Consider the following 23,048-nt stretch of genomic DNA (forward strand, 5'->3'; position numbering starts at 1 on the left):
TTTTGAATCAGGTCTTTCAAGGACCTTCACTCCACCCCTTTTTTCCCCCTGGGAATCTGTTGCAGATGGAGGTTATAAAGGAGGTCTTTAATGTAAAAATCTGTGTGCTTGAAAGCATCTCAATTTCTCTTTGTTTTGAATTTTTTATCTTTCAGCTCCTCAGTGTGCAGAGAAATGTTTCTTAATTTAAAAATAAGATAGTCTATGTTGTATTTTAGAAGCCAATATATATTAGCAATGAGTGTGTATGTGTTTCTAACAGCAAGGGGCTAGTAATGCATTTAGATGCTCCTGCTGCTGCTGCTAAGTTGCTTCAGTTGTGTCCGACTCTGTGAGACCCCATAGACGGCAGCCCACCAGGCTCCACCATCCCTGGGATTCTCCAGGCAAGAACACTGGAGTGGGTTGCCATTTCCTTCTCCAATGCATGAAAGTGAAAAGTGAAAGTGAAGTCGCTCAGTTGTGTCTGACTCTTAGCAACCCCATGGACTGCAGCCCACCAGGCTCCTCCATCCATGGGATTCTCCAGGCAAGAGTACTGGAGTGGGGTGCCATTGCCTTCTCCTACTGGAATGTATTTTTTCAAATGGAGATTCACTTCTGTCATCAGATGTACAGCTTCCAGACAAAACAATGAAGAATGTGAAATGTAAGAACTGAGTATTTTATTAGTTGAGTAACTTCCCATTCGTAACTGATGAAGAAGATATTTATGTTTTATTTATATAAAACATTTTACTCTGTATGTTTTACTGTAGAAAAGGAAAAAAATTTGTACTAGTTTCAAAATTTGTCTTTGATATTTCACTAAGAAAACCACTAATTTCTGAGATTATTTCTAGAGTGATGAACTTTCATTAGCTTGAAAATATGGGTAATTTTCACTTATGCATCATTAACTTGGCAGAGTCCCAGGTACAGGGACTAATATCTTATTTAGGGCTTCTTCTCATTTTTTGATTGGGTAATATTTTTTGGATATTGACCTCCGATGAACTGGTTACATATTTTGGAGATTAATCTCTTGCCAGTTGCTTCATTTTCAAATATTTTCTCCCATTCTGAGATTGTATTTTCATCTAGTTTATGGATTCTTTTGCTGTGCAAAAAAAATTTAAGTTTAATCAGGTCCTATTTGTTCACTTTTGTTTTTATTTTCATTACTCTAGAAGATGGATCAAAAAAGGTCTTGCTGCAGTTTATGTCACAGAGAGTTCTGCCTATGCTTCCCTCTAACAGTTTTGTAGTATCCAGCCTTGTGACTGATTCCTTTGATAAAAGTCTATTTGATGGGAGAGTATGGTGGAGGCAAGACTGATGAAGAAAGACTAGTGAAATGGAGAGTCACTATTTGATGGGTATGGTTTCAGTTATGCAAAAATAATATAATCTAGAGATCCATGTGCAATATACTGCCTATAATGAGCAAGAAAGTGAAAGTGAAAGTGTTCATTGAACAGTTGTGTCTGATTCTTTGCAACCCCATGGGCTGTGGCTTGGCAGACTCCTCTGTCCATGGGATTTTCCATGGCAAGAATACTGGAGTGGGTTGCCATTCCCTTCTCTGGGGATCTTCCCTACCCAAGGATCAAACCCAGATCTCCTGCATTGCAGATGGATGCTTTACCATCTGAGACACTTAGAGACATGGTACATTTAAAAATGTAAGAGAGCAAATCTCATGTTAAGTGTACTTTGTTGCTGTTGTTCAGTAGCTCAGTTGTGTCTGACTCTTTGTGACCCCATGGACTGCAGCACAGCAGGTTTCCCTGTCCTTCACCATCTCCTGAAGCTTGCTCAAACTCATGTTCATTGAGTTCGTGATGCCATCCAACCATCTCATCCTCTGTCGTCCCGTTCTCCTCCTGCCTTCAATCTTTCCCAGCATCAGGATCTTTTCTAATGAGTCAGCTCTTTACATCAGGCGGCCAAAGTATTGGAGCTTCAGCTTCAGCATCAGTCCTTCTGATGAATTTTTCTGCTGTATCCCTAGACACAGTAGTCATTTGTGGATGTGAGAGTTGAAGCATAAAGAAAGCTGAGGGCTGAAGAATTGATGCTTTTGAACTGTGGTGTTGGAGAAGACTCTTGAGAGTCCCTTGGACAGCAAGGAGATCAAACCAGTCAATCCTAAAAGAAATCAGCCTTGAATATTCATTGGAAGGACTGATACTGAAGCTGAAGCTCCAATACTTTGGCCACCTGATGCAAAGAACTGACTCATTGGGAAAGACCTTGATGCTGGGAAAGATTGAAGGCAGGAGGAGAAGGGGACGACAGTGGATGAGATGGTTGGATGGCATCACCAACTGGATGGACATGCATTTCAGCATGCTCCAGGAGTTGGTGATGGAGAGGGATGCCTGGTGTGCTACAGTCCATGGGGTCGCCAAGAGTCGGACACAACTGAGTGACTGAACTAAACTGATCCTTAGCAATTCATTGTGTATGTCCAAAGAATTGAGATATTTACTTGGAAAACCACAGTATTTTTCAGTAAATTTAACACTAATAAAATAATTTTATCTAATTCATTATCCACATTTCCATTTGTCCCTGACACAGTAATGTAATTTTCCCTTCCTTTTACCAAGTATCCAAACTGGATAAAATATTGCATTTATTTGTCATGATTCTTTATTCTCTTTTATTTGGAACATCATATGTGTATATATATATATTTTTTAAGATAGGTATTTTTGCAGATTTCAGTCTCTCTTCTTTTTCCAATAGAATTTCCTCAGTTTGATTTTCTCTGATGGTCCATCATAGTTAAGTTCAGGTTATTTATCCTCGACCAGAGTATGAAACAGATGATATTATATTATTTTCACAGAGACAAGTCCGATCACTAGGTCTGATCATTATTCCATTTGTCCATTATATAATCATTCCAGTTCCCTTGGCTAATAAAGGTCTCAGAATATACCTTCAGACCATGCAAGTATTCTGCTTCTCAACAAAAAACATCCCTTGATTTTGCATTCTTGGTGTTTTTTGTTTGCCTGTTTTCATCTTTCAGTTCAGTTCAGTTCAGTCGCTCAGTCATGTCCGACTCTTTGAGACCGCATGAATTGCAGCACGCCAGGCCTCCCTGTCCATCACCAACTCCCGGAGTTCATGCAAACTCATGTGCATTGAGTTGGTAATGCCATCCAGCCATCTCATCCTCTGTTGTCTCCTTCTTCTCCTGCCCCCAATCCCTCCCAGCATCAGGGTCTTTTCCAATGAGTCAACTCTTCGCATGAGGTGGCCAAAGTATTGGAGTTTCAGCTTCAGCATCAGTCCTTCCAGTGAACACCCAGGTCTCTTTTAGGATGGACTGGTTGGATCTCCTTGCAGTCCAAGGGACTTGCAAGAGTCTTCTCCAACACCACAGTTCAAAAGCATCAATTCTTCAGCGCTCAGCTTTCTTCACAGTCCAACTCTCACATCCATACACGACTACTGGAAAAACCATAGCCTTCTAGCCAGACCTTTGTTGGCAAAGTAATATCTCTGCTTTTTAATATGCTATCTAAGTTGGTCATAACTTTCCTTCCAAGGAGTAAGCATCTTTTAAATTCATGGCTGCAATCACCATCTGCAGTGATTCTGGAGCCCAAAAAATTAAAGTCTGACACTGTTTCCACTGTTTCCCTATCTATCTGCCATGAAGTGATGGGATCGGATGCCATGAACTTAGTTTTCTGAATGTTGAGCTTTAAGCCAACCTTTTCACTCTCCTCTTTCACTTTCATTAAGAGGCTTCTTAGTTCCTCTTCACTTTCTGCCATAAGGGTGGTGTCATATGCATATCTGAGGTTATTGATACTTCTCCCAGCATCTTGATTCCAGCTTGTGCTTCTTCCAGCGCAGCGTTTCTCATGATGTACTCTGCATATAAGTTAAATAAGCAGGGTGACAATATCCACCCTTGATGTATTCCTTTTCCTATTTGGAACCAGTCTGTTGTTCCATGTCCAGTTCTAACTGTTGCTTCCTGACCTGCATACAGGTTTCTCAAGAGGCAGGTCAGGTGGTCTGGTATTCCCATCTCTTTCAGAATTTTCCACAGGTTATTGTGTTCCACACAGTCAAAGGCCCTGGCATAGTCAATAAAGCAGAAATAGATGTTTTTTTCTGGAACTCTCTTGCTTTTTTGATGATCCAGTGAATGTTGGCAATTTGATCTCTGGTTCCTCTGCCTTTTCTAAAACCAGCTTGAGCATCTGGAAGTTCACGGTTCACATATTGCTGAAGTCTGGCTTCATTCTGGAGAGTTTTGAGCATTACTTTATTAGCGTGTGCTACTACTACTACTAAGTTGCTTCAGTCGTGTCCAACTCTGTGCGACTCCATAAACGGCAGCCCACCAGGCTCCCCGTCCCTGGGATTCTCCAGGCAAGAACACTGGAGTGGGTTGCCATTTCCTTCTCCAATGCATGAAAGTGAAAAGTGAAAGTGAAGTCGCTCAGTCATGTTCAACGCTCAGCGACCCCATGGACTGCAGCCTTACAGGCTCCTCCGTCCATGGGATTTTCCAGGCAAGAGTACTGGAGTGGGGTGCCATTGCCTTCTCCTACTAGCGTGTGAGATGAGAGCAATTGTGTGATAGTTTGAGCATTCTTTGGCATTGCCTTTCTTTGGGATTGGAATGAAAACTGACCTTTTCCAGTCCTGTGGCCACTGCTGAGTTTTCCAAATTTGCTGGCATATTGAGTGCAGCACTTTCACAGCATCATCTTTCAGGATTGAAATAGCTCATCTGGAATTCCAACACCTTCACTAACTTTGTTTATCATGATGCTTTTGTCTTTAGTGATTGCAAAAGACTGATTTCCAATGCCAGCCCTCTTTCTCATCTACCAGCTTGTCCTTGGCATTCTACTATAAGCCAGAGCTTTTCCTTTTCATTGACTTTTACTTGATCCATTGATTGTTTATTTGTACAGACTCGTGCATTCCAAGTTTTCAGTGGGTTATAATTCATTGTTGTATTTAATAATCCTGATCCTCAAAAGGTCTCCCATTTTCTCAATTAGACATCTTTAAGCTGACTTCTGTAGGCCTTGAGACAAGCTCCCATTTATTATCTAAGGATTTCCTTTTCTTCTGGAATAATAAGATGTTACATGTTCACTTTTTACCTCCTCCACTCAGCCCTAGTTGGCCAAATTTTTAGAGATCCTGATTCATTTTAATGAGACACAAATATGGACTGTAGGTGAGCTCAGTGAACTGTGGTATCTTTCTTCTCAGCCATTTTAGTTGTCTGAAGACATATATGGAAGCATATACACATATACTATACTACAGCATAAAAATATACCCAGATATAAGCATGCAAGAGCCTCTTGATGAAAATGAAAGAGGAGAGTGAAAAAGCTGGCTTAAAACTTAACATTCAAAAAACTAAGATCATGGCATCCAGTCCCATCACTTCATGGCAAATAGATGGGGGAACAATGGAAACAGTGACAGACTTTATTTTCTTGGGCTCTAAAACCATTGTAGATGGTGACTGCAGCCATGAAATTAAGACATACTTGCTCCTTGGAAGAAAAGTTATGACCTAAAGCAGAGACACTACTTTGCTGACAAAGGTCCGTCTAGTCAAAGCTATGGTTTTTCCAGTAGTCGTGTATGGATATGAGAGTTGGACCACGAAGAGAGCTGAGCACTGAAGAACTGATGCTTTTGAACTGTGGTGTTGAAGAAGACTCTTGAGAGTCCCTTGGATGGCAAGGATATCAAATCAGTCAATCCTAAAGGAAATCAGTCCTGAATATTCATTAGAAGGACTGATGCTGAAGCTGAAACTCCGATACTTTGGCCACCTGAAGTGAAGAACCGACTCATTAGAAAAGACCCTGATGCTGGGAAAGAGCGAAGGCAGGAGGAGAAGGGGACAGAGGATGAAATGGTTGTATGGCATCACTGACTCCAATGGACATGAGTTTGAGCAAGCTCTGGGAGTTGGTAATGGACAGGAAAACCTGACGTGCTGCAGTCCATGGGGTAGCAAAGAGTTGGACACAACTGAGGGACTGAATTGAACTGAACTGATGTTGGGTGCATAAATATCTACAAGGGTTATATCCTCTTGTTGGACTGACCTTTTTAACATCTTCTTTTTTTCTCATTCCAGTTTTTTTTTTTTTTTCTTAAGGTCTATTTGTCTGATGTAAGTATAGATACCCCTGCTTTCTTTTGGTTTCCACTTTCATGAAATATTGTTCTGCATCCATTCACTTTTGTGCTGTGTATGTCCATAACAGTGAAGTTAAATTTTTGTAGGCTTCACACAGTTGGGACTTTTTTCTTTTTTAAGATGTATTCACCAGTCTATTTTTAAACTTTAAAAGAAGTACAGTTAATTTACCACTCTGTGTTTTTTGATTGGAGAAATGTCCATTTACATTTAAAGTAATTGTTGATAAGTATGGATCTACTATTGCCATTTTGTTATATGTTTCTTTCTGTTTTGCAATTCTTTATTTTCTTTCTTCTTCTCTTTGTAATTGGATGATTTTTTTGTAGTGATATACTTAGATTTCTTTATCTTTTGTGTATCTATTAGAGATTTTTGCTTTGTGTTTTCCATGAGACTTATAAAAATAGGTCTGTAGCAATATTTTTAAGATGAATAACACTTAAGTTTGAAGGCATAATGAAGATCTCCATTTTACTCTTTCTGCCAAATAATATGTTCATAAATTTGGATTAGGTCTTCTTTCTTTGTCATTGTATGGTTATGTATCTTTTAAGGTAAAAATGGGTTGATTTTTTTTCAAACTGCTTTCAGTTTTATGTCCTCCCACTCATCTTTCTTGATATAAATTGCTTTTATTTTTGAATATTCAGATTAACATGTTTCTAAATGTCAAAACTATATGAAAGCTATAGGAAACATTAAAATTATTATAGAAATGTTACTCCTCAATGGGAAAGATTTAAAATATTATATGTGGAATACCAGAGAGAGTTTGTACGCTGATGAAATTAATCTAGAGATGAGGAAGAAAATAATGAGAGATGGAGAGATGCTACATGAGAAACTAAATGTGTATTAAAAATTTTTTTTTGAGATTATGAGATTGGCATCAGAAAATAAGAAAATAACATTTATACAGAGATTATTATCTCCTAGTGTTATATGGCATAGCTTATTTAACTCTCAGAATAACACTATGATGTAGTATTATCATTAAAGCCATCTTATTAAGGAAGACAGTGGGAGCACAGATCGGTTCAATGACCTTCCCAAGGTTTCTCATGCAGTAGAGGACAGAGATATGATTGAACTCACACAAAATGCTTTTATCTTCCCTGTGGTACATTCAGTGGCTTTTGAGGGCATCATTTCATGAAAGATGAATCAAGTTATAGAAGGAAATGCATGTGACTGATTTAATTGTCATTTAAAGGCATCATTTGATCCTGTCTTATTTTGAAATTGTTCCTCAGATCCAATTTCTGTGACTTTCATGTGAGGATTAGACAATACTACCAAGTCAGTGATGAGAAACCATTCAGCAATAACAGCATTTATCATACTGGGTTTGACAAATGACACACAACTAGAGATTTTGATTTTTGTCTTTTTGTTAGTCACATATATGTTAAGTGTAATTAGGAATCTGACCATAATTTCTCTCATCTTTGTGGATCCTCATTTAAAAACAGCTATGTATTTTTTTCTTCAAAATTTCTCTTTCTTAGAAATCTCATTCACAACGGCCTGTGTGCCCACATACCTCTACATCATATCAAGTGGGGACAAAATGATCACCATCAATGCCTGCTTCAGCCAAATCTTTTTTATTGTCCTTTTTGGAGCTACAGAATTTTTCTTCTTGACTGTGATGTCTTATGACCGCTACTTGGCCATCTGCAAACCCCTTCACTACATGAGCATCATGAACAGCAGAGTCTGCAGGAGCCTCATTCTCTCTTGTTGGGTATCTGGCTTCTTGATTATCCTTCCACCCTTTGGCCTGAGTGTTCACCTGGAATTCTGTGACTCTTTTATTGACCATTTTTTCTGTGATGCTTCTCCAATACTGAAGAATGCATGTTCAGATACATGGTTCATAGAGCAGCTGGTTATATTCTGTGCTGTTTTGACCTTTATAGCGACTCTTGTGTGCATAGTTCTGTCCTACATATACGTTATTAGGACAGTTCTAAGATTACCCTCTGCTCAGGAAAGGAAAAAAGCCTTTTCCACGTGTTCTTCCCACATGATTGTGGTTTCCATCACCTATGGCAGCTGCATTTTTATGTATGTGAAACCTTCAGCTAAGGATGAAGTGGCCCATAATAAGGGAGTTTCTCTGCTGACTACATCTATTGCCCCTATGTTGAACCCTTTCGTTTATACCCTGAGGAATAAACAAGTAAAGCAGTCTTTCCATGGCATTCTTAAAAGGTTAATATTTTATTCAAAAAAGTAGCAGAACAGTACACCGGAAACTCTAAAGTAACATATCTGTCATTGGTATGTGGGTGGCAATTTGTGCCATGAGAGTGACATATTTGGGCAAGCATTAAAGAAAACTGAGAACATCTAAGAAAGAATCCGGAAGGAACTAGCATTATGTAGCTAAGTGTTTTTCTAATCCTCTGAAACTGCTAACCCTTTCTATATCTGCCCAATCTGCAATTTAACAATTCCACTTAGCATTCTCAAATTCATTAGTTTTGCACATGTAACCTATTCTGGACATATCACTGCTTTTCCCTCTTTGCAGTAAAATCTATTTTGAAGTTCCTTTATTTTTCAAGAGAAGTATGTCAATTTTCAGGAAATGTAAGCAGCCTTAATTTTAACTTTAAGCCTGTCAATGTTGCTTCACAATAAATAATATGTTAATTTATATAACTTCAGTTCAGTTCAGTTCAGTCGCTCAGTCGTGTCCGACTCTTTGCGACCCCATGAATCGCAGCACGCCAGGCCTTCCTGTCCATCACCAACTCCCACAGTTCACTCAAACTCATGTCCATCGAGTCAGTGATGCCATCCAGCCATCTCATCCTCTGTCATCCCTTTCTCCTCCTGCCCCCAATCCCTCCCAGCATCAGAGTTTTTTCCAATGAGTCAACTCTTCACATGAGGTGGCCAAAGTACTGGAGTTTCAGCTTTAGCATCATTCCTTCCAAAGAAATCCCAGGGCTGATCTCCTCCAGAATGGACTGGTTGGATCTCCTTGCAGTCCAAGGGACTCTCAAGAGTCTTCTTCAACACCACAGTTCAAAAGCATCAATTCTTCAGCACTCAGCCTTCTTCACAGTCCAACTCTCACATCCATACATGACCACAGGAAAAACCATAGCCTTGACTAGATGAACCTTTGTTGGCAAAGTAATGTCTCTGCTTTGAATATGCTATCTAGGTTGGTCATAACTTCCCTTCCAAGGAGTAAGCATCTTTTAATTTGATGGCTGCAGTCACCTCCTGCAGTGATTTTGGAGCCCCCCAAAATAAAGTCTGACACTGTTTCCACTGTTTCCCCATCTATTTCCCATGAAGTGATGGGACCAGATGCCATGATCTTTGTTTTCTGAATGTTGAGTTTTAAGCCAAATTTTTCACTCTCCTCTTTCACTTTCATCAAGAGGCTTTTGAGTTTCTCTTCACTTTCTGCCATAAGGGTGTTGTCATCTGCATATCTGAAGTTATTGATATTTCTCCTGGCAATCTTGATTCAAGTTTGTGTTTCTTCCAGTCCAGCGTTTCTCATGATGTACTCTGCATATAAGTTAAATAAGCAGGGTGACAATATACAGTCTTGACATACTCCTTTTCCTATTTGGAACCAGTCTGTTGTTCCATGTCCAGTTCTAGCTGTTGCTTCCTGACCTGCATACAAATTTCTCAAGAGACAGGTCAGGTTTTCTGGTATTCCCATCTCTTTCAGAATTTTCCACAGTTTATTGTGATCCCAACAGTTATTTTAATATCCCTTCTTATCTGAATGTAAGATCAATAAATGTATCTAAAATGAAGATAGAAACAACTGGCCACCCCCTTGGCAATACATAAAAATTGTAACTACATAGTCTTTAGAGTTTATGGATATATTTCCTCCTCCTCTAGGGCACTTAAAAAAGGCAGATACCAAGCAAAAATCATTGGATTAAAGCATCAGATGGTGGTGAAACAGTAAGGATCTGAAAGTCCAGGAATTTGCAAAGGGCAGAACTGTTGAATGGTGAGCTGAATGCATGCGGCTACTTTTGGCCTTTAGAGGTCTTTTCAGAGTCATGGCTGTGGTGGGTTAATGGTTGTTTCATATTTTTCAATCTCATTTCCACATTATGAGATGTAATTTACTTCTTCTCCCCTTTAACCTGCCTGGGTCTATGTTTTTGATCATGAGAGTGTGGTAGAAGTGAAGTTGTATGACTTAAGAGATAAGAAACTTTGCAACTTCTGCCTTCTTTTTTGGGAACACCCTCCCTGGGGAGTAGAATCCAGGTGCCAAATGAAAAGTCTGAAAAACCTTAATCTTGCCAAGCAGTGAGGAAACATAAGCTAACCTCATGGAAAGACCATAAAAAGATGCCTGGGCAGCCCATCTCTTCCAGGCTTCTCAGCTTCGGTGTCAGACACTTGAATGAAGATGACATTTTAGATAAACAGTCCACTGCAAGCCTCGTGTCATTCCAACCCAACTTTTTGTCTGATTACAGCTCAATGACAGACTCAAGTGAGATCTGAAACTGTGTCCCCCTAAAACTGAGTTCCCTTGACAAGTTAATGATTAAACTCTCTATCCAAAACTTTATTTCCTTTCTTTTCTCACCCTTGTTCACTTTGGGATTGAAGAGAGGCAGAGAAAAGGGGACAAGCAGGATCCCAAGGGGACACTCCAGGGTCAAAGCCTTTCTGTGTTCCATGTTTCTTGTTTGTAGAAAAAGGCCTTGATCTCCTAGAGCTTCACTGAGCTCCAAAGAGCAGACTTGAAAAGTTACTAATTAGTGAGTGAGGGAATGGGGAAAGAGAAGTGTTGCAGGAAGGGGGATTATTTCCAGGGCCTAAATACGGGCTCTTGTCTAACACTCAGAAATGAATTGTCTGAGGAGACACATGCACTAGCCAAGCAAGAGACTTTACTGAGAAGGGGTGCTCAGGTGGAGAGCAGGAGGGTAGAGGAACCCAGGAGGACTGCTCTTCCATGTGGCTTGTAGTCTCGCATTTTATGGAGGTGGGATTAGTTTCTGGATTGTCTTTGGCCAATCATTCTGACTCAGGATCCTTCCTGGTGGTACATGCATTGTTTAGCCAAGATGTATTCCAGCAAGGAGGATTCTGGGGGGTGGCAGGACACATGGTATCTCCTTTTGACCTTTCCTGAACTCTTCTGGTGTGCGGTGGCTTGTTAGTTCCGTGTTCCTTATTAGGACTCCTGTCATAAAATGACTCATGAAATGATTACTCAGCCATCTCCCCAGTGTACAAATGCCTCCCCTAGAAGTCCTAAAGGTAGCTCTGGAGAATCCCCCCGCTCCCCATCTCCCTGCCTGCTATTTTGTTTGCTTTTCTGCCACATAACTCTCAGACCGCTGCCATCAGGCAGCCCATTCTCAGTCCCTGATGGCCTCAGATTGCCATCAGCCCACACCTGGTGATGTTCCCTCATCTTCAGAGAAGATGATGAGGGAATATAGAGCCATATCAAAGGTTCAGGAACTAAGGATCTTCTGTTTCTGTTTTGTATATAAGAACATTTGTGTGTGTGTGTGTGTGTATATATATATATATATATATTTTAGATTCCACATATAAGTGATAAAAATTTGTTTTTCTCTGTCTGGCTTACTTCACTTAGTATAATAATCTCTAGGTCCATCCATGTTGCTGCAAATAGCAGTATTTCATTCTTTTTTTAATGGCTGAGTTATATTCAATTTCATATATATATATATATGTCTTCTTAGACCAATTGTCTGTAGATGGACACTTGGGATGCTTCCTTTGTCTTAGCTGTTGTAAATAGTCATGCTCTGAACATCAGGGAACATGTGTTTTTTCAAATTATGGTCTTCTCTGGGTATATATTGAGGAGTGGAATTGCAGCATCATATGATAACTCCATTTTATGTTTTCTGAAGAAATAATTCTTTTGGTTATTTCAGATGTATATATATGGGTTTGCGGTAAAGAACCTGCCTGCCAATGCAGGAGATGTCAGAGACATGGGTTGGATCCCTGGGTTGGGAAGATCCCCTGGAGGAGGGCATGGCAACCCACTCCAGTATTCTTGCCTGAAGGGTCTCGTGGACAGAGGAACCTGACAGGCTACAGTTGATGGGATCGCAAAGAGTCAGACACAACTTAGTGACTGAACGGCAGCAACAACACCACCTCTCTGCATGTTATCTGTCTTAGAAACCCAGGTTAATGTCTCCTTGTTTATTTTTCATGATTTGGCAAACTTGGTGCTGTCTTGGGGGACTCCACCTGGTGGGATCTAAACACTTCACAAGGAGAAAGGATAGCTTCATATCCTTGGTGCAGGGAACATACCCTTCAGGGATGTTTGTGGGAATGATTAAAAGTGGAAAAGCTAATTAGGAAACAATGTAATCAGGTCCTGTGAGGTTTTAAAAACATCATCTAATAGAAAGGATTTGGAATTTCTAACAACTTCAGTCAATAGGAGTAAAATGGAGCCAAGTTTGGAATTTAAAGCTTTCTAGTAGTACTTAAAAAAACTGAAATAAAATAAGAAAAGTGAATTTAAATTGCATATTTTCTTTATATCAATATATTTAGCATAATACATTCATAATAATGTTGTTAATAAATGATAAAAAATATGAAAAAGAAGTGTATATATATTCATAACTGAATCACTTTGCTGTGTACCTGAAACTAATATGATGTTGTAAATCAACTGTACGCCAATTAGAAAATAAAGAAAAGAACATCAGTTATCTGCTTGGAAGTTATGGCAGGGAGGATAAATCCAGAACATTTGATTATTTTTTCTCCTCATTAGCATGAATATGAAAACATTATTTAATGTTCATCATCATTATTATTATTATAAAATATTAAAATATTATTTAATAGATATTGGCAAATAGCATCTCATGAGAGACTTTCCTTTGCCAAGTAGGTCCTAAAAATGTTCTCAGAGTTTCTGTTGTAATCTTTTTGCTTACATTATAATGTCTGTTTAAATGATTCTCTTTGTAAAAGTATAAAAGTCAGTATTTCAGCAAAAGTTGTCATGCAAAGCTCTATGCCTGACACTATCCTGAGAAATGGGTATAGGAGAGAGTACAAGGTATTTGAGTTCCTTTCCCAAGTGGAATTTATAGTTGGTGGTAAGTGAGGGGAAGACAGATAATTTCAGAATTTGTTGATTATTAGGAAAAGATGAAAAACAGCTGGTGCAACTTTTAGTAACTAAATGATGAGAGGCCTCACTAAATCTGATGATCACGGGGGTACCTAGAAATAGGTGACCTTTGAACCAAGCCCACAGTGACAAGAGGCATCCAGGAGCATGCATACAGGAGAAGAATAATCTAGAAAGATGTCTCAGTGTGTGCAATGGCTCAGAGCAGGGCTTCCTTGAGGATCAGAGAGAAAACCAGATGATTAGGGAAGAGTCAGGGAGAGAATGATTGGAGATGGTTAGGAAGCAATGGCTCATGAGTAATAAGAAGGTGCTGTTGCATTTTAATAGGGAGAGACATGGACTAATTTACCTTTTAAAAATGTCTCTCCAGCTTCCACAAAGGAAAATATTTAGAGAGGGGATGAGAGGGTACACTGAAGATCAGTTGACAGAGAGGATGGGGATTTTGCTCCGTGTGCTGGTACTGGTAAGCTGTTGTTGGATTATAGATGTATTTTAATGTAGAAAATACAGTATTTGCTGATGTACTGGTGTGAGGAAGACGGAAAATAGGGAGCCAAATATATTTCTTAAGTTTTACATTGAATACTTGGTTGACAGTGTTGCTAAAACTGAGATCAAGGGGAGGAAAATGGGTGGGAAACTGAAGAATTTCATTTTGTGAATGTTAAAGGAGGCATTTGACATACAAAAGGAATTCTATATATATTTTATCTATTGCATCACCATCATCATTATCATCACCTGAACATCAATAAGAATTAGATGTCACTGAAATAACATGATTAATAAGGTCACCTTGGGACAGTATGTAATGTAAACGCAAGAGGGCAGTATGGTCCTTTATTTTTTGATAATTTGTATAAGGGAAGTGGTGGCTCCCCTGGTGGCTCAGAGGTTAAAGTGTCTGCCTGCAACGCAAGAGACCCAGGTTCAATCCCTAGGTTGGGAAGATCCCCTGGAGAAGGAAATGGCAACCCACTCCACTGAGAAGGAGGGAGCACTGAGCTAAGGATTTCAAGGGTGTGGTAATAAAGAAGCTAGGAGTAAAAAGAGTTTTTGAGAACCTGTTTAAGAGTAATTGAGTTTGAAATAAGTGAAGATTAATGAGTGGTTACTGCATTTGATTACTCCTTGGAAGGAAAGTTATGACCAACCTAGATAGCATATTCAAAAGCAGAGACATTACTTTGCCAATAAAGGTCCGTCTAGTCAAGGCTATGATTTTTCCAGTGGTCATGTATGGATGTGAGAGTTGGACTGTAAAGAAAGCTGAGTGCCTAAGAATTGATGCTTTTGAACTGTGGTGTTGGAGAAGACTCTTGAGAGTCCCTTGGACTGCAAGGAGATCCAACCAGTCCATTCTAAAGGAGATCAGTCCTGGGTGTTTTTTGAAGGAATGATGCTAAAGTTGAAACTCCAGTCCTTTGGCCACCTCATGCGAAGAGTTGACTCATTGGAAAAGATTCTGATGCTGGGAGGGATTAGGGGCAGGACGAGAAGGGGACGACACAGGATGAGATGGCTGGATGGCATCACTGAGTCGATGGATGTGAGTTTGAGTGAACTCTGGGAGTTGGTGATGGACAGGGAGGCCTGGCGTGCTGCAGTTCATGGGGTCGCAAAGAGTTGGACATGACTGAGCGACTGAACTGAACTGCATTTGATATCAAGGAAGTGACTGTTTCTTTTGATAAAAGAATATTTGATGGTATAGAACTGTGAAGGCGAGATTGATGAATAGTAGAAAGTATAGTGTAGAGTAGAAAGAGTAGTAGAGTAGAGTAGAAAGAGTAGTAGAGTAGAAAGAGTAGAAAGAATAGTGAAAGGAGGGTCACTATTTAACAGATATAGTTTCAGTTATGCAACATGAATATGACCTAGAGCTGTGCCGTACAATATAGTGTCTGTAGTCAGCAATACTTAAACATTTAAGAGAGCAGATCTCATCTTGTGTTCTTACCAGAATATAAAATCTAAATAGAGGAGCAGGAAACATTAATTTCTAAAAACAATCCAAGTACTTCCTGTGAGAAAAAAAGAGCAGGTAGGCAGCAAAGAGATGAAAAGCTGAAAATTCTTTGGAGGAAATTTGCTGTTAAATGGAGGAAAGAAAATTATGAAACGATAGATAGGCAGTAAGGTAGTATGAGGGTTTTTCTTTAAATTCTTTTTTTTTTCCAACTACAATTTTATCTTATTTTTAAACTTTACAAAATTGTATTAGTTTTGCCAAATATCAAAATGAATTGGAAATTATTTTAAATTTACAGAAAACTTGCAAAATTAGCATTTATGTCAAGAATATGTGAATATCCAGGTGTACCCATTGTTAATATTTTCCCCATTTACTTTGCTATTTGCTGTCTAATTTTCTTCATAATTCTCTTCCCTGATGGCTCAGATGGTAAAGAATCTGCCTGCAGTGTGGGAGACCCGGGTTCAATCCCTGGGTTGGGAAGATCCCCTGGAGAAGGGAATGGCAATCCACTCCAGTATTCTTGCCTGAAGAATCCCATGGACAGAAGAGTCTGGTGGCCTACAGTCCACGGGGTTACAAAGAGTTGGACATGACTGAGTGCCTAACACTTTTGCTTTTTCTCTTCACAATAATTTTTTCATGATATATGTGAAGGAAAAATATTTTCATCATCGCCCTTCACTGCTGCATCCCTAGACAATTTACTGTGTAAGTCCAAAGAATTGAGAGATTTACTTGCAAAGTCATAGTACTGTTCAGTAAATTTAACACTTAGATACAATAGTTTTTCCTAATTTGTCACCCATATTTCCATTTTGCACTAACCCAATATTATAATATTTTGTTCCCTTTTACCTAGTATCCACATTAGATAAAATATTGGATTTAGTTGTCATGATTGGCTGCTTATATTTGGCGCATCATGTGCGTATATATTTTAAAGATATACATTTTTGCAGAAAGCAGTCTCTCCTCACCTCCTTTTTTCAATAGAATTTCCTCAGTTTGCTTTTCTCTGATGATCCTTCATAGTTATATTCAGGTTATTTATCCTCGGTCAGAGTACTAACGGAGAAGGCAATGGCGACCCACTCCAGTGTTCTTGCCTGGAGAATCCCAGGGACAGGGGAGCCTGGTGGGCTGCCGTCTGTGGGGTCGCACAGGGTCGGACACGACTGACACGACTTAGCAGCAGCAGAGTACTATCAGTTCAGTTCAGTCTCTCATTTGTGTCCAACTCTTTGTGACCCCATGGACTGCAGCACTCTAGGCTTCTCTGTCCATCGCCATCACTTGTCTATCACCATTAGAGTACTACACCCATGGTATTTTATTGTTTTCAAGGAGACACTTCTGATCACTATGTCTGATTCCTATCTGCCTTTTCCATTGTATAATCATAACAGTTCCCTTAACTAATAAGCAGTCTATGGGCATATACCTTATGACCATGCAAGTATTCTACTTCTCAACAAAAATTTCCCCTCATTTTTGCGTTTATTGATATTTTTTGCCTGATTTAGTCTTTTTTTTTATACTTCAGTTTTTTTTAATTATTATTATTATTTAAATTTTATTTATTTTAATTAGAGGCTAATTACTTTACAATATTGTATTGGTTTTGCCATACATCAACATGAATCCGCCATGGGTGTACAACGTGTTCCCAATCCTGAGCTCCCCTCCCACCTCCCTCCTCATACCATCCCTCTGGGTCATCCCAGTGCACCAGCCCCAAGCATCCTATATCCTGCATCAAACCTGATTTAGTCTTAAGTGATTCTAAAGGACTGATGTCCAACTCTGACAATCAACGTGTATTTATTTGCTTATTCCTATAATAGATATAAAATAATGTCAGCCTAACTTTTCCCAAAAGTTTGATTTTACCACCAAAATCTCAAACTCAGAACTTTTTTTTACTAAAAATAGTTCAGAATTTATTTACAATTCTTCGTGCCTTCCTTTCAGACTGAGACTGAAGATGTATGGTTAAGTAATTTCTGTCTCTTATTACAGTTTTATTGAGATATAATTGACATATAACATTGTATTAGTTTTAGGCATATAATGTAGTGATGATATTTTGCATATTTGATACTATAAAATGATTGCCATAAGTTTAGTCAAGTTTACCATTTCACATTTTTTCCATATTTCATTGTGGTTGGAAAAGATATTTGATGTGATTTCAATGTGCTGAAGTTTATTAATAATTGTGGCCTAACATATGATCTTTCTTAAAGAATATTCTAGTTTTGCTTGAAAAGAATGTGTATTCTGCCCCTTTGGGATGGAAGCTTCAGTAAATATTAAGTCCATCTGGTCTAATGTGTAGTTTCAGTTTAATGTTTCAGTATTGACTTTCTGTCATGATGATCTATCCATCCATGATTGATTGTGGGGGATTAAAATCTTCAACTATTACTGTATTGCTGTCTATTTCTCCCTTTAGGTCTGTTATTTGTTGAGTCCCACGTTGGGTGCATAAATATTTACAAATGTTATATTCTTTTATTTGATTGACTTTGTAATCGATATATAAACATCTCTTATTACAGACTTTTTATTAATGTCTGTTTGATATAAGTATAGATACCTCTGCTTTCTTTTGATTTCCATTTTAATGAAATATCATCCTCTAATACTTTCAGGTTGACCTTAAAAGTGAAGTGAAAGTTTTGTAGGCCTCATACATACAATTAGGGCTTTTTGTTTTTAAGATGTATTCAGCCGCTTTATTTTTTAAATTGAGGTATGGTTGATATACCACTCTATTTTGTTTGTTTTTGTTTTTTTTTTTTTTTAATTTTATTTTATTTTTAAACTTTACATAATTGTATTAGTTTTGCCAAATATCAAAATGAATCCGCCACAGGTATACATGTGTTCCCCATCCTGTACCCTCCTCCCTCCTCCCTCCCCATACCATCCCTCTGGGTCGTCCCAGTGCACTAGCCCCAAGCATCCAGTATCGTGCATCGAACTTGGACTGGCAACTCGTTTCTTACATGATATTTTACATGTTTCAATGTCATTCTCCCAAATCTTCCCACCCTCTCCCTCTCCCACAGAGTCCATAAGACTGTTCTATACATCAGTGTCTCTTTTGCTGTTTTGTTTTGTTTTTTGACTGTTTTTTGGTTGGAGAAATGTCGACTGACAGTCAAAGTAATTGTTGATAAGTATCAACTTAGTATTACCATTTTGTTATATGTTTCCTTCTGTTTTGTAATTCTTTTTTCCTTTTGTCTTCTCTTGTTTCCTCCCTTTGTGACTGGATGATTTTCTGTAGCGATATACTTAGATTTCTTTCTCTTTCTCTTCTGTGTGTCTATTGCATGTTTTTGCTTTGAGTTTACCCTAAGACTTATAAAAAAACTTACAGTCTATTTTAAGTGAATAACAACATGAATTTGAAAGCATAATCTCAGTTTTATTCTTCCTCCAAAACAATATGTTGATAAATTTGGATTAGTTCTTTTTCTTCTCTGTGATTGTAACGGTTAAGGTATTTATTTGAGATAGAAATGGGTTAATTTTTTCAAATTGCTTTCAGTTTTATGTCCTTCCTCCCATCTTTCTTGACTGAAATTGTTTTTGTTTCTGAATGTCTAAATTAACGTTTCTAAGTAGCAAATCTCTGTGAAAACTATATGAAACATTATGATAGAAATGTATGATAAATGTATGATAAATGTATGATAAAAATTATATGTGGAAAACCATAAAAAATTTGTATGTTGATGAAATTAATCCTGAAGTGTGGAAGAAAATACTGATGGAACAAATCTACCTGAAAAGCTAAAGGCATTTTTGATTTCTTGTGAAGGCTGAGTTTTGCATGTATATTCACTGGTGAACTTAATTAATAAACATGTACCAATTATAGTACCAATGTTATGTAATGAATCTAGTAATGAATGGAGTAAAGGCTAACTTTAAAAAAAAGAATTACAATTTATGTGCGAGAGAATCTGATCCATGAGTTTCTCATGCAGGAAAAAATTTGTTGCTGTTTTTAGATTTATTTTAATTAACAGTATTAAAATTTTCTATTTCTAAAGATATTTAGATATCTACTTTTTTTTTTTACAGGCCATAGACCATTTCTAATCATCAAATTTATTAACCCAGAATTATAATGTATAAAAAAGCTAAATACATTTTTGAGATGATCAAACTGGCTTTATTTGGCAAAACTAATACAATTTTGTAAAGTTTAAAAATAAAATAAAATTGTAGTTGGAAAAAAAAAAAGAAAAAAAAGAAAAAAAATTCCACTTATACAGTGCTTATCATCTCCTATGTATCACTGTAAGATTGTTATGCCTTATCTCATTTAACTCTCACAATATGGGGAGAGGTAATAAACAGAGAAAAATCTATGCTTGTAAAGAATACAAAAGTTAATTTTACCTACTATAATATGACTGTCTTAAACTTATTTTCTCTCTGAGAAATAAATGTTCTAATGGGCAGCAAAAAAACAAAAAACAAAAAACAAAAAACGCTACAATGTAGTATTATCATTAAACTCATCTTATTAAGGATGAAATTGGGAGCACTGATTGGTTAAGTGACTTTCCCAATGTTGCTCATATAGTAGATGACAGAGATATGATTTGAAACCACAAAAAATATTGCTAGCTTCCGTGTGGTATATCAGCTCTTCTGTGGTCCATTCAGTGGAGTTTGAGGTCATCATATCATAAAAGATGAATTATCAGGTTACAGAAGGAAATGCATGTGATTGGTTTAATTGTTATTTGTAGTTATTTTGATCCTGTTATATTTTGAAATTGTTCCTCATATCCAATTTCTGTGTTTTTTATCTGAAGATTGGGCAATATACAGAGTCAGTGATGAGAAACCATTTAGCAATAATAATATTCATCATACTGGGTTTGACAAATGACCTACAACTAGAGATTTTGGTTTCTATCTTCCTGTTGGTCACATATATGTTTAGTGTCATTGGGAATCTGACCATAATTTCTCTCATCTTTGTGGATTCTTGTTTTAAAACAGCTATGTATTTTTTTCTTCAAATTTCTTTTTCTTAGAAATCTCATTCACAATGGCCTGTGTGCCCAAATACCTCTACATCATATCAAGCAGGAACAAAACCATCACCACCAGTGCCTGCTTCAGCCAGATCTCTTTTACTGTCCTCTTTGGGGCTACGGAATTTTTTCTCTTGGCTGTGATGTCCTATGACCACTATGTGCCATCTGCAAACCTCTGCATTATATGACCATCATGAGAGTAGAGTCTTGGAAGTCTTATCCTCTGTTGGGTATCTGGCTTCTTGATTATCCCTCTTCCCCTTGGCCTGAGTCCCTACCTGGAATTCTGTGACTCTGTTATTGACCATTTTCTCTGTGATGCTTCTCCAACACTGAAGAATTTATGTTCTGATACTTGGTTCTTAGAGCAGCTGGTTTTATTCTGTGCTGTGTTGACCTTTATAGTGACCCTTGTGTGTGTAGTTCTGTCCTACATATGTATCATTGGATGATTCTAAGTTTATCTTCTGCCCAGGAAAGGAAAAAAGCCTTTTTCCATGTTTCTTCCCACATGCTTGTGGTTTCCATTATCTATGGCAGTTGCATTTTTATGTATGTGAAACCTTCAGCTAAGGATGAAGTGGCCAATAATAAGGGAGTTTCTCTGCTCACTATATTGTTGCCTCTGAGAAATAAATTTCTCATTTATCCCCTGAGAAATAAACAAGTGAAGTGCTCTTTCTATGGCATTCTTAAAAGATTTCTTTTCATTCAAAGTAGTAGTAGAACAGCATACTGGGAATTCAATCAAATCATGCTCTCACTCCCCCTGCTGCAGCAGGGTCCCTAGTAGAGCCTTGCCTGAAAAAAAAAAAAAAAAAAAGGAAAATCAAAGATATATCATGAGAATATAGATGGAAATTGAAGTCATGAGAATCACACATTTTGATAGGCATGAAACAGAGTTGAGAAGAAAGAATGCTGAAGGACCCAGCATAAGGGCATGAACGTTTCTCTTCTCTGAAACTGCTAAAACCTCTCTCTTCTTAATTTGGAATTCAGCCAATTCTTCTTAGTCATTTCAAATATGCATCTGTCATGAGACTTGTGTGTCACTTTTGGTATTTATCACTCCTTTCCCTATTTGCTATAGATTCTGTTTTGAGGAGTCTTCCCTTTTCAAGAGGAAAATATGTGAATTTTCAGGAAATGTAAAGCTCTCTTCTTCCTCAGACCAGCCTTGTCAATATGTTGCAGTATAGCCTTTGAAGATTATTGATAGATGTCCTCCTTGAGTAATTGCTCAAAGAACAACTAGAAAAGCCAAAATACAACACAAAAACCATTGGCTTAAAGTACTCAGGTTGCTGCTGAAACAAGATTCTGCAAATGGTGGAACTGTTGAAGAGGCAGTTGATTGTATGCAGCTACTTCTGCCCTTAGAGGCATTTTCAGATTCATGGCTGTGATGAATTAAAGATTGCTTCACATTATTTAATGTCAGCTTCTCCATCAGGGCACAAAAGTTTTCTTTTCTCTGTTTTGGCTTGGCTGGGTTTATGCTCTGCTAGTCTATAATCTGTGATGAGAGTGTAGTAGAAGTGATGCAACAATGGCTGATCAGTCTACAGCAGCCCCACAACTGGGATCCTTGAAATTAACTGTCATTTTGTCAGGATTTTGGACCATCTGCAGTTGACATTTGTGCACGTATTGACACAAAGCCACCCAGTAATCAGCTGGTAATCAAAATATGTGATGGACATTTTACATACTCAAGTGTTTATAGCTGATACTCTGAATGTCTTTTGGAACTAAATGTTTTAAGTAGGGAAATATTTCTACTATTTATACGGGATGTTCCCAATAAGCAACTCCCACCATTTGGATAGTGGTAATGAGATGAGTGCATAACCTGAGTGTATGACCTATCAAGTGGTTGATGCATATAATAAACAAATATAAATGAAAGCAAAAGTGCTCAAGAAAATCATCCAAATAATTTTACAGACTGCTCTCCAATCAAGTAAGTTAGTCTTTTTTTCCTTTCTTTGGTAGAGGGAGGTATTTATCATTTATTCATTGTGATAAATGAAGTTCAGGCATTTCCTTTGCAATACAAGGTAGGAAATATTCAGTTCTAGAGAAAAGTGAAAGTGAAAGCCCCTCAGTTGTGTCCGACGCTTTGTGATCTCATGGACTGTACAGTTCATGAGATTCTCCAGGCCAGAATACTGGAGTGGGTAGCCTTTTCTTTCTCCAGGGGATCTTTCCAACCCAGGGATGGAACCCAGGTCTGCCTCATTGCAGGTGGATTATTCACCAGCTGAGCCACAAGGGAAGCCCCCCAGTTCAAAACAAACATACCACCAAAATAGCACTTTTTCTCCACTCCATTTCATAAATTACATTCAAGCAACAACTGCTTTAGAATACAAATAGATATGAATGACATTTTGCATTTTGATTAATATGTCTTAGTTTTGAACACATTTCTGAAACTTTGATATTAGCGCCTAAATTTTTTTGCAGGACCAAAGTACTATTTATTTATTTGGCTGTGCCGGCTCTTAGTTTATGGCACGTGGGATCTTTGATCTTTAGTTGAGGCATAGAGGATCTAGTCCCCTGATCAGGATTTGAACCCGAGACCTCTGCATTGGGAAAGCAGAGTCTTAGCCATTGGACCACCAGGAAACT

The 23,048-nt window shown here is 38.0% G+C and overlaps 1 protein-coding gene across 1 annotated transcript; it reads left to right on the forward strand.

Moving 5' to 3' along the window:
* Window positions 1-6,535: 6,535 nt before the first annotated feature.
* On the forward strand, window positions 6,536-11,820 carry LOC139183141 (olfactory receptor 6C2-like). Its single transcript, XM_070789540.1, has one exon. The coding sequence runs from the start codon at window positions 7,503-7,505 to the stop codon at window positions 8,436-8,438; it is 936 nt and encodes a 311-aa protein (XP_070645641.1). The 5' UTR covers window positions 6,536-7,502; the 3' UTR covers window positions 8,439-11,820.
* Window positions 11,821-23,048: the final 11,228 nt, after the last annotated feature.

The sequence above is a fragment of the Bos indicus genome, chromosome 5, assembly GCF_029378745.1.
Source record: "Bos indicus isolate NIAB-ARS_2022 breed Sahiwal x Tharparkar chromosome 5, NIAB-ARS_B.indTharparkar_mat_pri_1.0, whole genome shotgun sequence".
Classification (NCBI taxonomy): Eukaryota; Metazoa; Chordata; class Mammalia; order Artiodactyla; family Bovidae; genus Bos; species Bos indicus.

Excerpts from the sequence above, each read along its gene's own strand:
- LOC139183141 (XM_070789540.1), top strand. The coding sequence starts at position 7,503 with ATGAGAAACCATTCAGCAATAACAGCATTTATCATACTGGGTTTGACA.